A 17449-nucleotide genomic window follows, 5' to 3' on the forward strand; every position below is an offset into this window, starting at 1 on the left:
TAAGATGCAAATATAATTTAAAATTGACCGAAATTTTTTTTAATACTTATTTTTAATTGTACATGCAATTACGCATAATAGTATTGTTATAAATAATGAATCAATTAATAGTCTCGTATGGGGTTAATTTTCTGACAAGTTGAAAAATAATAATAAAAATGATGAATTATTTCAATTTAATACTATTCAATTTTTTTTTTTTGAAAAAGAAATCACTAATTGAAGAAGTATTTGTAGCTAATTTTATCCCAATATAATATGTGAAATTTAAAGCAATTTCCGAACTTTTTAGGAGTCTTAATTATTTTGTCAATTAAAGTAATCCTTATATATTAATTTTAACAAAATATCTAATTTCATTCGAATAAATAATTAATTACATTAAATTTTGGCTCAACTACTTGAATAGTTAACTGCCTGGTTGTATAACTTATCTAATTATTAACGTGCTTTTTTTTTTCGGGTTGCTCTTATCGGTGCTTTAATTCGGTGCTCTGTTTTCAGTTTACCATGAAAATTTCTAACATTGTAATAACATCTAGTACTAGTGGGCTGCGCCCCCTGCTTGCTAACGCTCGCCAACCCCCGAAAATTGCTACGCAATCTTATATGGTTTGCTTCGCAAACCAAGCTTGCTTTGCTCGCTACTAACTTAGGTACATTGCAAATGCACAAAATTCTAAGAATTCAAAACAATCATTCAAATCCATATAACAACTTTTTTTTAAAAAAAAAATTACATCTTTTTAGTAAATACTAAGTCATTAAAATAAATTTGAATTCAAATAAATGACATGTAATTCGTTAAACCTATTAGAAATGTGCTATAGTATAAAATCTTAAAGCGTAACAACACGACTGAGACTCATTTTTCAATGAATAACTAATAACAATAATAAAACAAATAAATTCGTGATGTGAATCAAAAATCGTCAAATAAATTCGTAATATATAAATTTGTGAAAAAAAAAGTGTTTTCGACAAAATACTAAAATAGAGATCTATCGACAAAGACTATTCACTTCTGCCTAGCTTATGCTCTCTCTGGTTATTTCAGTTCCCGTTTTTAAAAGCGCTATATGTTGAGCCATCTGAGCTAGATTTGGTATGTGACATTTTTAGCTGCAATCGTTGGTCGATTTTCTAGCGTTGCCATTCGGGGAGTTGTAATGAGGCTTTTTTTTTGTCGCCGTGTAAGAGAAATATATATATAGATAATGACATAACGAAACAAACAAACTACAACACACAGGATTGTGTAATTAGTACTTTAATATGTTTTCAGACGCACAACTTGAAAATCTTAGTGGAAGAAAGTGCTAAGAAGTGACATTCTGAATAATAAAGCAAAATTTTGTGTTTAAAAACTTGTCATAATCAGATTTAGTGCATCGAGCATTGTATTTTTTGCCAGGTCATAAAGTAAAGCTGTTTTTAATGGAAAAGTGTGTTTAAACTTCAAAAGTTAAAACAATATTATGTTTTCTTTATTTATCGGAACAGCTTAAATAGTCACAATTTCTCGTTATATAACAGGAAGCATTAAATTATGAATACGTAATTAATTTAGCAGATTTCCAAACTGTAGGCTGGAAAAAAGCGCGACTAATAAAAAGTACCCGGAAAAAAATCATAAAACTCACTTTTAAGGATCTAATAAAGTCTAGATTTTATTCGTAATCTTTTTCCATACTTTCTTACATAATTTCAATTAATGCTTCTACAACAGCCAATTTATAAGAAACTAATGTTTTAACAAGTTTTAATAATAATAATTACCTGTGGAATTTTATTTCTTTTATTGTACGTATTAATGAAATAGACATTTTCGAAATGCTATTATTGTTTTTCAGCTGATATTTATAATTTATTCGCATAGTATAGTTCTAAATAAAAATTAAGTTCTAGTTAAATAATAAAAAAATATTTTTTCTCTAAAAAATATTTAAAATACACTTGTTACTAAAATGCCTTTTTTTTTTTATTTTTACTTAGTTGAAATTTAGTTAACTTGTTTTATTTTAAATTAATACTTGTTAGACCTTAAGATTTCATGAAAATAAAAAATGTCAAGATTATTTACTTCAGACTGTATTTTTCGGTAAAAATCATTCCTTTTTTGATTTGCCTGCTCTTTTTAAAAGCAACAATAGTTTAAATGATCATGTTCACACTTGCCCTTTTCTTCTAATTATTTTACGCACTTCAGATCAAAAAATTTAGAAATGCACGTATATTGATCGTAAGGTCATGTTATGACCGTTAAATTCGTATCATTAAGCAGTCGCAATTTTTTTTTAAATTATTCATCTCAAAACTTAATACTAACTCTGTTTCTTTTCTTTTTTTCTTTTATTACACGGACTTTTTTTTGGTGCATTTTTTTCCAGGTACCTTTTTTTTCCAGTGCTTCTTTTTCCGCTATTCTTTCTGAACATCTTATATCAACACAGCAGATGAAATTTCATACCATTTTCCAATTCGCTTTTTATTATATAGGTCTGAAGGCAGACCTAATAAGAACTTCAATCACAATCAAAACAGTCTGTAAATTAAGAAAACTATCTAAAAGTAATTTTCTAATAATAAAGAGTAAAAAAAAAATTACATACGTGTAATACATATAAATAACTACCTATAGTATATATAAATAATTACATTTAATTAATACGTTATTGAAGTATATAAGATCACAGATTACGAAAATGAACTTTTAGAACAGTTTTCTGGAAAGTATTTTTCTTCTTGGACTCTTCAATATCGTTTGCGTGCACCCAGAGGTAGTTGATTCGAACAAATTTGTTCCAGGAAAGCTTTCACGTAGAAATAAAAGCCCTCTTCAAAGGAGAGCAAAAACCTTCTTTCTGCCCCTACTCAAACTCTCGTTTGGAAAGATCTTGTGACATTTATTATCCTGATAATTCACTTTCCTCGTTCCAAAGGGAAGAGTGCAGTTGAGTGTATCTTCCAATAGAAGAAGCCTTGGGATACCCGAAACCCGGGTATTAGAATGACATATTTATGATTCCCGGAAAAACTGCTAACGAGAGCTGACCGCTTTGAGTGTCCGATGGCTTTTACCTCTTTTGAAGATAACGGCTTATAGATGGCGCTGCAGTTCCGAAGTTGAAAGGTCACCAATAAATCTGGCAGGAAAGGCGTCCTGTAATTCGAAGATCTAACTCAAGGGAAGAGTTTCTTCTTGGAAATAACTTTTTATCTTTGTTTCTATTGGATAGAATTTGAATTAAAAAAACAAAAAACTGAATTCATTATTTTGTTTAAATCAATGTTTGCTGTTAAATGTTTCCGTTTCTTGAAATCTCCTCCGTTACATGAAATGATGTTTTTTTTTTTTTTTTNTTTTTTTTTTTTTTTTTGGAATAATATGCTATTTTCATAACTGCTGTAAGTTTTCAACAGTTACGCATGACTGTTAGGTAAAGTTAATCCAATCAAAATATTTAACTATTATTATTTTGAATGGGGAAAATTTATTTCCATAAAATTTACATTTATCAGTGTATTATTATTGTTTATTTGGAACAAAATCTTATTTCATTAGGTTATATAAATGTAATGATACCAGAAAAATACTATTTCCATGGAATTAATAATTTGGTAGCATAATTACCGTTGCCATGAATTTAATACTAGAGTTGTTAAAACCGTTTTTAAACATTCATTATTAAAATAGTGAGTACCGTTTCCATAGATATAATTAATTAATTAATTTGGTATTGTAAACACTTTTGTCTTTAATTAAATATTGCAATTGCTATAAATGCTGTTACCTTAGAGTTAGTTAATAATAGCGTATTATCCTTCAGAATCATTATATTTTGTTAATTTTTCTGTTATTAATTGGAGAAAAAAAATGTATTCTGAAAAAAATCACGAAATATTAATTTAATATATAATTTTCTTTCTCGAGTGAAATTAGATTTGGAGCATTATTGCAGTACCGAGATTTTGTGCCATTAAACTCTATATTTAGTCCTTCATGAATTCTAATGTGAAATTTAGGAAAATCATTTATCATTCATTCTACCTAATAGAGTTAGCTCACCAAGAATCAAAGGATTAAATCAAAAATATTTCATATCTGAAAACCTACTGTATTAGTCTTCCCTTTTTGACGAGATTTTCTCTAATTTAACCAAATTTCCAAGACTCCATTTTCACTCGCATTTCATTTCCATTAACCACAACCCCCATAAAACTTAACTTAATTAAATGAAAGCTTTTGAAATTTCATCGTATTCTTTCGCCAAGCGTGAAGAGAGGAGAAGTTCCTTTTTTGTGAGTCAAATCAATCCCACTTCTGGAGAAGAGCAAAACGCTTTTCAAAAAGTCTCTCCACCGCCAAATGAGGGAGAGTTATGGTAATTCGGTGTCATGTGGCCCATCTTCAGGCAGGGAAGCCCATTTCGCTTCAGAACACCTTCCAGTGGACGTCAATTACCACCAATCATCCTCCTGACAAGATCCATAATTTAATTCATTGCAGTCTGTCTCTGCGCCTTTCCATGGACACGCCCACCTATCTTGTCTTGGGGAAAGGGTTATGTGATGAGTCAAAGCTTTGGTGCTAAAGTTACTATTTTTACAGTCTGATGTCAGAACAAATCGGCTTCTTGGTTTAATAATTGTGATTGTAGTTGATAGGGCGGAAGTTGTAAATTGACGGCTGAATAGACTAATTGGTAAACCTTACTAAGCATCTGAAATTTTTTCCCCTTAGTTTTATTGTTCTGAAAAAGATTTCCGAGTACTACTGTAATTGACGTTGATATATTTTATTCTAAAGCAAAACTTCTTAAGGCTGTTTTTCGGAGACTCCGTCGTCACATGAAATGATGCTTTTCTTTGAATAATATGCTATTTTTATAACTGCTGCGAGTTTGCAACAGTTACTCATGACTGTTAGATCCAGTTAAGCCTATGCTTATTTTGAAAATGGCGCAAAACGTCTATATGTATTAAAGCCTCAGTTTTGTGAAAATAAAAAGCGTTTGTGGTCTAATTTTTTTAAAATTTAAAAACTTGCAACAATGCTGCATTACCTGAGCTCATAAATATTTTCAGAAACTAAGAATAAGGTAGTGATTTTGATAATTTTCATCTAGGGGGAAAATGTCACCAAACTGGCGATTTTTAAAAAGTTTAATAACTTTTAAAATATTTAAGTTACTTGTCCGCTCTAAGGCCCAGATAATTCGTCACGGCAAGATGATGTATATGGTTTAAAATCCTACCATAGCTTCAAGCTGTAGCTTTTTTATTTTCCTTGGTGACAGAGCTTCAAGAAACAATACTAAACGTAGATAGCTAAACTTGTGGGAACACTTCAAAACTCTCTCGCCAAAGAAAGAAAGTGTGCTTTAGTTTTTTCAGCTTTAATTGAAAAATTATACACATCATCTTAATAAAAAGAATTGTCTGAATTTTTTTTAAAAAAACTTTTAATTGTTTAGGAAATGACTAACTAAGGTGGGGTAATAAACGTAATTTAGACTTCTGTAAAGAGAGGCATTTAAAACATTATAAAGATAGTTACATTATGGCCTATTTAATTAACTTTGCCTACATAATTTGATTTGACTAATTAATTTTTAGGTATTTGAAGATTCATGGATGATTTATTTGAATATTTTATTATAGACTATTTGATTCAGAATGATCCTGTACTGGTAGGCAAAAAAAGAACAGCAATACATACTACAATGAGCGCATTAAAATATGAAAATGACATGAACAGAATAATGATTTAAAAGTTACATTATCTATATTTCAGTTCTTGAACAGAAAAAAAACCTTATTTTGTTTTTTAAGTTAGTTAAATTATTCCTCATTATAAGAATAAAATATTTATTATTAATGAGATTTGATATCTGTGATTTAATATCAGAACCTTAAGTATATAGATATTAGATAATGCAGCACTATATAAATAATATTTTTCTACATAAATCTGTGGTTTAAAAAATCATAATGATTTTCTCGTCGTGGCAAGAAAGTGAAGGAAGTAAATTAAAAAAACTTGCCACATAACTATATTAACAAGTCTTGAAATTTTGGCGGCCCTAATTTATAGCGGCTCAGGTGATCGCCCATCCCTCCTAAGTATGGTCCAGTTTGTATGTTAAATCGGGAAGTGTGGTGCAGGCATCTGAAGTTCCTTCCATTACTGAAGTACAAAATACTACGAAGCCGTCAAGTACCCTCTATTCCACATCGTCACCCTTCTCTCAAAACTCCCGTATAATTTCACGCTTTGAGAATAATATTTGAATTTAACATGATCATGTTACAAACAGAGTGGAATCCGTAACCTCATTTGGTACACTCTTGTTTCAAATTAAAATTAGTGTATTTTGTACAGTCATTTCTTTTTATTTTTTTCACTCCCAGTATTAGCAACGATTTAAAGAACTTTTATCTAATTTTAAGAAAGTTGAAACAAATTTATTGATAACTTTTTTCTTCTTAACAATAAGTATAAGATTTTCCTGCGGTTCAGTGTGAGACACGCGCCGCGCAGTGTTTTCAGAAAGTCAATGATTGAAAGCTGTAAACTAATTATTTTATTGTGTACTTAACTGCTATAATTATTGAAAGCAAATTTAAATTAAAATCTTATGGCTCTTAGACAGTTTTGAATCCTACTTCTAATTCTACTTTCTTTTAATCTTAAAAACAGATGTTCAAAATGTTTTTAGATATGAATGTTCATCTTTAAAATATAATGTTCTTAGATAGTTTTGAAGCCTACTTTTAATCCAACTTTGGTTTAATCTTAAAAACAGATTTTTGAAATGTTTTTATGAATGTTAATTTTTAAAATCTAATGTTTCTTCTATAGTTTTGACGCCTACTTTTAATCCTGCTTTAATTTAATGTTAAAAACAGATTTTGAAATTTTTTTTAGCTATGAATGTTCATTTTTAAAATCTAATGCTTCTTAGATAGTTTCCTATAGCCTACTTTTGTAACCCTACTTTGATTTAATCCTGAGAACAGATTTTCTAACTATTTTTAGAGCTATATGAATGTTCATATTTAAAATCTAATGGTTCTAACATAGTTTTCTATAGCCTACTTTAGTGAGTCTACTTTGAATCCTACTTTTGTTTAATCTTAAAAACATATTTTCAAAATGTTTTTAGCTATGAATGTTCATTTTTAAATTTCGAATTATCCATTCGTAATTAAGTTCTGGGTTTGAAAAAGTTAAATCAGTTTTCTGGTAACCGAATTCTTCTTTCCTCCAGCCCTAAAAGCTATCCTATTGCTTTCATCCTATTTCCAACAGCAATGACAAATATGTTTTGCTTCCATACTCCAGATATCCCAGGATGCTCTCTGCGGGGACTCTAGGGGGCAGGGGACCAACGGTCTTGATTTATGGACAGTCCTGAATAACTGGCCCCCGCGGGCGGGCACATGGTTATTAATTGTATCTGCCTGTCATATCCTCAAGTCCACTCTTTACGCCTGCTGCACACTCCCAAAAAAAGACCGATTTCGGGAACAGAATTTTTACACCTGAATGTTTTATCTTTAAAAACTTTTGGGGCTATTTTATAAGGGGTGGGAGAGTATTCTAGATTATATTTTTCTGATGGTGATTTAAAAATGTCCCCCTAAAGAGATATATTTTATTGCTCTTCACTCCTGCTCCTATAGAACTATATTTTGCTATTTTGCGGCGAAGGTGGAGGTGCACAGTCATATTTTCCATCATATCTGATATTCGAAATTATAATTGTTGGAGAAAAGTATTAACAACACCCCTCAATCATTAGCAGTATTTTGATTTCCTTAAAATTGAAGGTTTCGTAATATCACCATCAAACAATCACGGGAAGAAAAGCATCAGAAAAGGGTCAGTGTAATATTACGAAAAAACAGGACTAATAAGCTTTGATGTGAAAATTTTTTAAGAAGTTTCCAACTGTTTAATGACATATGAACTTAAAAAACGGTTAATGGTCATAACATGTCCTTAGCATATACGTGTATTTTTAGATTTTTGATCTTAGGTTAGTAAAGGGGTAAATGTGACAAAGTAATAACACCGATTAATTCTGAACTATTGTTGTTTTGAAAATTGGCAAGTATAATCAAAATGGAACTGATTTTAACCTAAAATAATCTTAAACACTTTTTGTTTTAATTAATGTTAAGATTCTAATAAGTATTATTTCGTAATTAACAAGTGAACTTAATTCGAAGAGTCAGAAATCCAAATCCGTCGGTAAAAAAAGGCTTATTTATTCAAAGAAAGTAGATTTTTGTGCCTGATTTCATCTCTTAAAATATCGTCTGCCTTAACTAATTAGCATATTTGACGTTATATGTTCGAGCCACTTACATTGAATTCAAGTACTTGAAAATGCGATTAATAGATTAAAAGTTATTCAGAGTATTTCGTTATTTTCCCTCTGCACTGTACCTTTAAATTTTCACTTTGACATGGAGGATTTTTTCATATATTCGGAACATGCATCTGCCTTCCGAAAAAAGGGCAATTTAACGAAATCATAGTAATCGTACTCAAATGACTATAAATAAATAAATGTCTCGATAAATCATAAAATTCATATTATCACTTAAATGAAGTCAAATAAGATTTTTAAGGCCGTAACATACTTCTTTCGTTTTTGCAGTTAAAGAGAGAAAGTATAGATTTTTCACTAACAATCAACCGCTGTAAATTTTGCTTAACTGGCTTGTCTCAAAAATGTTCGACGATTTAAAGAAACATATTTTTAAAAAAAAATGAAAAAAATAATCTACGGTGGTTTGCTTTTTCTTCATCTTAGGAAGCAAAGCTGCAAAAATGCAGTCATTTTGGAAGCATTTTTTAGCATTATCTGTTGACGAAAAGGAAGAAAATTTTTCAACTGACCTGAACAGAACAGAAAGGGCAGTTTTTTTTTAATTGTTGGTCATATTTTTGGTCACCCCATCTATGATTATTGGTGTACAGGGGACTTGTATAATAATTGTTTAATGGACTTTCTCCCGTAGTTTAAACATAAGAAGTATGACAGAAATCCTTCTAATTTTTATAGGGTACTGGTAAACACATGTATACCTACTAGTTCTTTCTTTCTTTTTTGTATACAAGTTTCTTACATATTTTTCTTCTCTGTTCACGCCCTTCAACTAGCAGAAAAATCTAAAAGCCCAGAAAAAAAAAATTCCAGCAGTTTGGGGAAAAAAAACTCCTTCCTCCACCTACTGACAAAAGAATTCGAAAAGAGCAATCCTTCATACTCAAACAAGGGAACAATGGTTATCTGCGATTTCCCCATATATCCCTCTTCTACCCTCCCATATGTTTTCCTTTTTTCAGGTCCCTGGTAGTGGTTTTCTTTTGCTGTAATCGCAATGAAGAGAGTTTGCTTTCTTTCACAGAACTTTTTTATTACATCGCTTGGAAAGTGGGGGGACGAAGGAGTGGTGGGTTTGATTTCACCTATGACAATCATTAATTAGATGAGAGGGATTATTTTAAATGAACTGGGGATAACGGAATTCTTGTATCCTAAAAGAGGGAAAAAATAGATTCGATGTAAACTGTGTTGGGAAAAACAGTGTCGGATTTGGATCAAGGAATACTTTAGAAATGAGTAGCGATAGTAAGATTTTTATATAAATCAGTTATATTATTATTTTAAAATGATTCGCAGTTAAAATTTATCATTAAAAAATGCATCGCGGAACAAAAAAAGCTCAAAATGCAACAAAAGGCAATGGAAAAACGTTGTACCCGAATTTAACGTCATTGAACATTCGAATGTAATTAGATATTTTTTAAAAAGTCAACTATTATACAAAGTTTAATTTCAAGTTTAATTTTGTTGTTAAAAAGTTTAATTTTGAAATGGATTTTTAATATTAATGTATTTTTAATGAAATCATATATTACATAATACATAGTTTCGTCGCGTTTTTAAAAAGTGCTTAAAGTTGCTTATTTTCGATTTTCGTTATTTAAAAGCCCTTGAAGGTGCTTTCTTCATTTCGTGTTTTTAAAAAGTGCTTAATTTTCCCTTTAAAAAATGAGATTTTTTTCGTTACCATGTCGATTTTCGCCACGTATTATGCAAAAGCGTGCATTTCACATTGTTNCATTCAGCCACAATCTCTTGTGACGTACCGTCGGTCCATAGCGTATGAAAGCGCCAATCATTTTACACGTTTGATGTAATACTTGCGAATCCGCATGTGCGTCTACTGAGCTGGGTTCGGTAAGATTATTGTCCGTGCAACTCTGCTGCATTTTGCAAGATATTCTCAATTTCAGACTTCATTTTCTACCCTCTGATATCGAACCGAAAAATCTCTCGATCATTTTATAACGGCTTACATAATCAAGAAAAGAGTTCCTTGTCAGAAACTAGTTATTTTCTCATGATCATCTAAAGTCTTTGAAAATTATTTTCCATTTTGTTAATGTATATAGTGCTTAAAAATATTTTTTGAGTGCTTAAAAAGTACTTAAAAGGTGCTTATTTTTTGTTGAAAGATTTGGCTACGCATTCTGTAATAGTATTATTATGAATAATGTATCGATGAAATCAATTAACAATAATGTATCATGGCCTTGATCTTTAGATAAATTATAAATACTAGGAGGCTTTTCAAAACGTAAACAAAACAAAGCAAACGTTGCCACCGGCGGAAAAAAGAAATGCAGCCAAAATTTGGGAGCCACGTAAGAGAATTATATATAATAGATTAACAAAAAATTGATAAAATATTTCGATTTCTAATTTAGTTTCCTAAGAGGGAAAAAATAGATCTGATGAAAATAGTGTTTGATAAACAATGATGGATCTAGATTGAGAAATGCTTCAGAAATGAGTAGCAAAAACAAGATTTTTTTTTTTTTTTAATAAATCATTTATATTGTGTTATTTTAAAATAAATTTTCTTGTTTTTTTGTCAGAAAATGTTCTTGATATTTAGCCTAAATATTTTAACAGGCACAAAAAAACTAGACTGCTTTCATTATTCTTTAATTTTTTTCTTCATAAATTGTATTATTTTGCATACATTGTATGAAAGTAGCAGTTTGAAATTTTTGACCTGGTTTCATGAAATTTAACACTTAAACTGAAAATGAAGTTTAAGTGCTATTTTCGTAAATTTTTGGCGAAATTATACTTACTATTTTTATCATTATTATTACATAAATATTTTTGGTTTTCATTTCTTATGGGCAGTTTATAATTAAAAACAGCTCAAACGTCGTAAACTTTTAAGAACATTTATAATATTTTTTATTATTTCAATAAAGTTTTAAATGGAATATCAATTGGCACTGCTGATTTTTCATATTTTGAAAAGAAAATGCTCAATTTGAGAAAACTTACAAATCGGGCAAAAGTTAAAATCAAAATACGGAAAATGTCTATGGAAGCTGATTCGGAGAGAAAAAATCGAATAGCGGACAGAAACCGTTTTTTCACAAGGTGGTCCATCTTCACTATATAATAACTCTCGGAGAACAGATTATCCTCGTTATTGACTTGTCAAAACTTAGTATTCCTCAAAATACAATAGAGGGCGATCCAATCGTCTTTTTTGGGAGGAAAAAAAAATTGACATAAACCGTCCTTGCTTTTCAAATGTCTTAACTCATAAAGGTTGTTTAGCATTCTGAAATACGAGACAAAATCGTTATGAGAATTAAACGGTAGATGGAAAAAAAAGCATTTGGGAAATAGGGCATCTGAAAAAAACGCGGAAAGAACACTTAAAGAAAAGCACCAGAAAATCAGTTTTTAGGGTATAAGTGTAAATTTCATTACTATATTAGATTAAGTATAGAACTTCTTTGTAATCTCTTTCCATACTTTTATAAATAATTTCAATTAATGCTTGTGCAATGGAAAATTTAGAAGAAACTTAAGTTTTAACACATTTTAAGTATAATAATTCATATTAATAATTACCTGTGGATTTCATTTCTTTTATTGTATTTATAAAATTGATATTTCAAAATGCTATTATTGTTTCTCAGCTGCTGATTTAATATTAATTTGGCAAGGATAGTTTATAAAATAAAAATCAAATTCGACTTAAATAATAAAAAATGTTTTTTTATGTAAAAATATTTAAAATACACTTGTAATTCAAACAGTGTTTTTATTTTTTATTTATTTTTTCGAGTTGACTTGTGAGTTATTAATTCTTATCAGACCTTAATGTTAATTTTAGACCTTAATGTTAATTAAAATAAAAATAAAAATTAAGATTTTTTACTTCAGACTGTATTTTTAGGTTAAAATCAGTTTTATTACGGTTCACCCTTACTTCATATCCAAAATCTAAAAATACACGTATTATATCTATCGTAAGGTCATGCCATGACTATTAATCGGTCATTAAACAATCCTAATTTTTTTTAAATTCTGTATTAGAAAATATCATCAGTTTGATTACTGTTTTTTGTGACATTACATCGATTTTTTTCTGGTGCTTTTTTTCCCGTGTTTTTTTCAGTTGCTTTTTTCCAAGTGCTTTTTGTAGACTTTTTTTTTTTCGTGATTCGAATTATGCTATGTATTTCTCCGGGAACTTCATAAGCAGGTTTCACTGCATTTATTTCTTCACAATTCGATAAAGTTAATATTTTCTCAATTTGAATTATATCAGAATTTATCGAGCTTTTCTTGATGGTTTTGAGTCCTTGAGAGTCAATAATATGCATTTATATACATATTTTTTCAATGCAATAAAAAGAAAAAAATAAACTTAATCACATACTTTTGTCTGTATATAATATATGAGGGAAATAATTCATATTCGTATATAAGAACTGATTGATGGCTTATCTTAATAATTAGATCTTGTTTTATGTCTTCGTGGGGAAAATCCGGTTTTTGTAATCAGCTCTTGTGTAAAGATTGTTAATAAATTTTTCTTTTATTAGTATTACATAATTATTACGGTTGATACTGTTATTAAATTAGATTTCCTCACATGGTACGAAAAGATAATAGACAGTTTTCAATCTTTAAACGAGTACACGTATTTTGATATGCGGCCTGAAAATGTAATAAGTATTTTTTTCTCATCAATTTCTCAACCAATTCGGAAAAAAGGACTATGATTAACGAAATTATTATTTTTCCAAAAGAATTTTAATTTTGGATTTAAATTAAAGAAAAACTTCGATGCAAATTGACGTTATTGAAATGATTACTAGTTTTCTTATAAAATTTATTCAATTCATTTTTCTATTTTAACTTATTTTTAAATATTCCATCTATAGTTTAAAATATCAATGTACTGTAGGTTCAATCTGCATTGATCTCTGTTTAACAGGTTTGCGCGCACTAAGCCGTCAAAAGAGTATGAGTGTGTGAAAATGAAGTATTCATTTCATTAAAAATATTTCAATTCAAGCAAAAACAGCTACATTAAACTAAACTTGCCATTTTCAGCAAGTCAACTTAAGCCATTTTTCTTTTTCTTTTTTTTTGGGGGGGGGGCAAGTTGTCATATTTGGATCGATGATTTTAGGTTCGTCAAGGTTGGGTCTCTAGATTCGTTTCAGCATCAGCAAAATTGAATGCATGTTATACTTTATGAATTTTGAAATTCACGCCGATAAAAAGCTCCATTACAAGACGGTGCAAATTGTGTTCTTTTCTTATAATATTTCAATGAAGACGAATTATAGATATCAGTGATACATTAATCAGGGTTGGCTTTTTGCCGGCAGAAACTGGTTTTTGCCATGCCAGTGGCAGAAACTGGTTATAACCGGTAAAAACTGACAGAAACTAAAAAAACGTGTATATTAGTTCTAGTAATTGCTTAATGACATTTTGTTTAAGTAAACTGAAAAATGTACTGATTATCATTTACTAGCTTATATGCTGTATCCAAAGTATTTGGGATTGAACTTATCATGTGCTCAAGAAGAAAGTGCCAAAATTTTACTCGCCAATATTAACCCAGATTTTGTACCTTATGTCATAGCTTTGCAAAACAAATCGGCCCCATTTCTTGAAACTTATTTTTCCAGTCAAGTTTTGACAACTACCCCAGTTGCTACATAGTGGTCCAGTTTTAAAAATTATGCAATCGATGAAAGTTTCACAAATCTTGCTTGTTCCTTGATGGCAATGCCTGCTAGTTCTGCTGGACTTGAGAGAATCTTCTCAAATTTCTCGTTCGTGCATAGCAAATTGAGAAATTGTTTAGGTTTAGAAACCGCATCAAAACTTGTCTTTTGCCATAGATCACTGCAGAGTCCAAACAATGTAATATTTGATTTTGAATGGTGATAATTATGTAAATAAATTGCACTTTGTTTAACATTTAATTGTTTTCTCTATGAATTCTCCATTGTATGTCAATCTCAGTACTTACTTTTATGTCATTTTCTGAGTTTCTGCAAGTTTCTGCCACAAATGTGGCAGAAAAGGGTTTCTACCATGCCAGCTTTAACCGGTTTCTACCAGTGGTTTTAACCACCTCGGCAGAAACTTGCCAACCTTGACGTTAATAGTGTTTCAGTTGTTACTGATAATATAAGTTTAATCAGCATTATTTAGCTATCAGTGATTAATTGTTTATTTAATTCTTGAATGATTGTTAGATTGTAGTTGTCAATGATTTTTTGTGTTTTCTCGATATTTTTCGTACTTAACAAACTTTAGGTGATATAGTATTATTTCACAGCGCAATACCTTTCAAAGAAGACATTAGATTATGAGAAAAAGCGCTTGAGAATTTTTAGAACTTTTAAAAAATTTTCCTCAAAACTTTAGAGCAATAAAATGATGCGATTTGTGGTTTGGAATAAGTAATTTACAAGCACACGTTTGTCAGTTTTTAGATTTAAGTCTAATTTTAATGCAGTTTAAAATGATGAAAACCTATTTGGGTGACGCTGAAATATTTTTTTAACGTCAATTGCATACTAACAAAGATGCTTATCAAAAATCTAAAAACAGGTAACTTTATACTATTTAACTACCTATCAAAAATAATTGATTGCAGAATTGTATTGTCAAAATTTTTTTCATAAAAAGTTAATAGAGAATCTAAAATACCGCACGTTTTTGTTTAATTTTTTATCTCAAATTGTGATCAAATACGTGTATTTGGCAAAATAGGCACTTTTATGACCGTTTTCTTGAAAATTAGCCGATCGTTAAGGGGTTAACATGCATCAAAAAATACTGCCAAATAGAGTAAATATCCGTCATCAGTTTATTTGAGAAAATTAAATAAAGAAGATTAAAAGCATAGATAGAATTTTCCCTGGCCGTCTTCACCCCAAATATTGCCAAAAAACACATTTTAAATTTTGGTATCGCTTGATGTTCAATAGGGAGTATGGTGTTACGAATTGAGAAAACTGTATAATATTTTCTCCTTTTTAAAGAAAATCAATAGCATTCCTTTAATTTAAATAAGAATTTGCAACGCTAGAGCTATTCTTTGAGAATACATTCATTCTTAGATTCCCATGTTACATTTAAAATAAGTATTTAATTTCGGTATTAAATTTGTAACGTTCTTTTTTTATTTCCCTGATGTTTAGCACCCGTATCCATCTGAAGATCAAAAAAAGCAGCTTGCTCAAGACACAGGTCTTACGATTCTACAGGTAAACAATTGGTAAGTTACATGTTTAATTAAAACATTTAAGCATGCTTAAGTAACATTGGTCTCACTCTCCTTTATTTTAAAGTACGATTGCTGATGTTTTACATCAAATTTTAGGTACTGACTTTCAACATCTTAACTGTATGTTAATTTATTTAAAATCAGAAGGATTAGTTGACCATTTAACTAACACTACTACTACTTGTAATATTTCTCAATCACCGCCTCTCGATCCATCGTAACGAATTAATTAAAGACTATAAATTCTTGTTCAAAATTTCTTTGTAGAAATGATGATTTTCCAGCTAAGGGATTCATGCCCAATCTTTAGCTAACATACACCACATCAGTGGCTCAGAAAATATAATGGCCAGGCCATGCATAAAATAAGTGCGCGTGGGAATTATTGAGCATGCCCTTTCTCGCTTATTCAGAATATTTCTACAGAAAATGATTGAAATTATTTGGATACAGCTGGTGCTGGAGCAAATTACCCTGAATGAAAAGAATTCTTGGATTCTAGTACCACCTTAAAACTTTAGGTGTCAAGTCAAAAAGCCTATCTTTATTGTGACATTTTAACAAATCTTATCTGTTCCTGCATATCAAATGATCATAGACTTTCAGTGTTTCATTCTTTGCGTGGATTTAAAGCAACAATCAAATTAGCACGCCAACAATTAGAATGTCTAATATGAAGAAGAAAAAAATGACGTAGCCAAATTTACTAGAAGTCGCATTCCATGTCAAAAGACTAAAATAACTAGACATGTAGTACACTCACAAGTAAGTCCTAATGAACGCTTTTTTAATCGTATAAATCTTGATTTGATAGGACCTACGCAGTCACCAAAGTGATTTTGCACATTGCTTAACTTGTATAGCTCATTTTTCACAATGACTAGAAGCTACAGTTGACACAGAAATAATTGCCCAAGCTTTATAGAGTGAGTGGTAAAATATCCAGGATCGGAGAAACTGAAGCAGTCACTACCGATCTTGGTAGACAATTTATTCAATTATTCAGGAAAAAATTTTGGACTCCATATATCACGCACAACTGCCAATCACCCACAAGGTAATGGAGCGATAGAACGATGGCATTATACTTCATTAACAGCAATTATATGCCATACTTCCAAAGATTGGACACTATTCTTGCCATCAGCTTTGTTGGATTTACGAACTGTATATGAGGACAAACTGCTGATTTGTGCTAATAGTTTTGTTGGATTTACGTACTGTATATAAGGACAAACTGCTGAATAGGTTTATGGTTAAAATTTATGGGTCAATTTTTCACTGATCCGAAATCAGATGTTTCTGGAAACGGCTGTGTAATTAGACTGACGCAACACATACAGCTACTGAAATCAACATCAAACCATTTTGATGAAATCGTGATATCAGTGAAAAGTCACTGCTATCAGTGAGACGTTAATAATGTTTAAATTCTCCCAAACACCTGATTTGAATAAGTTGGTAATTTCTTAAAAATACTAACGAAGTGCCTTTTTTTTTTCTTCATAAAATGCTTCTCTTAAAGTGTATTTTTTCTTTCAATGATATTTTTGTACGCTGTTCTTTCCGATGTTTCTTTTCCGGTGCTTTTTTTCCTGTACTTTTTTTGTGTTCAACTCATATTTAAAGCTTTTTTAGCATTGATTCATCTGAGATTTTGTATTATAAAAACGCTTGTATGAATTCAGAAATATCGCATTAAATTATACCAATAGATGTGTCTTGAGGAAGACTGTTGGATTTTTCCCATTTATAGTTTTCTTTTTTGTTTTTGTGTTTTTAT

General features: G+C 30.1%; 1 protein-coding gene across 4 annotated transcripts in view; it reads left to right on the plus strand.

Annotated features, from left to right (window-relative positions):
• The window catches only part of LOC107450063 (homeobox protein Meis1), a 103880-nt gene that overhangs the window by 61930 nt on the left and 24501 nt on the right, over window positions 1-17449 (plus strand). For all 4 annotated transcript variants that reach the window (XM_043039728.2, XM_071179512.1, XM_043039729.2 and 1 more), the window contains exon 9: window positions 15581-15657. In XM_043039728.2, coding sequence (XP_042895662.1) covers window positions 15581-15657 — 77 coding nt within the window. The remainder of the gene's footprint in view (window positions 1-15580; window positions 15658-17449) is intronic.

Source organism: Parasteatoda tepidariorum, chromosome 4, assembly GCF_043381705.1.
Source record: "Parasteatoda tepidariorum isolate YZ-2023 chromosome 4, CAS_Ptep_4.0, whole genome shotgun sequence".
Taxonomy (NCBI): Eukaryota; Metazoa; Arthropoda; class Arachnida; order Araneae; family Theridiidae; genus Parasteatoda; species Parasteatoda tepidariorum.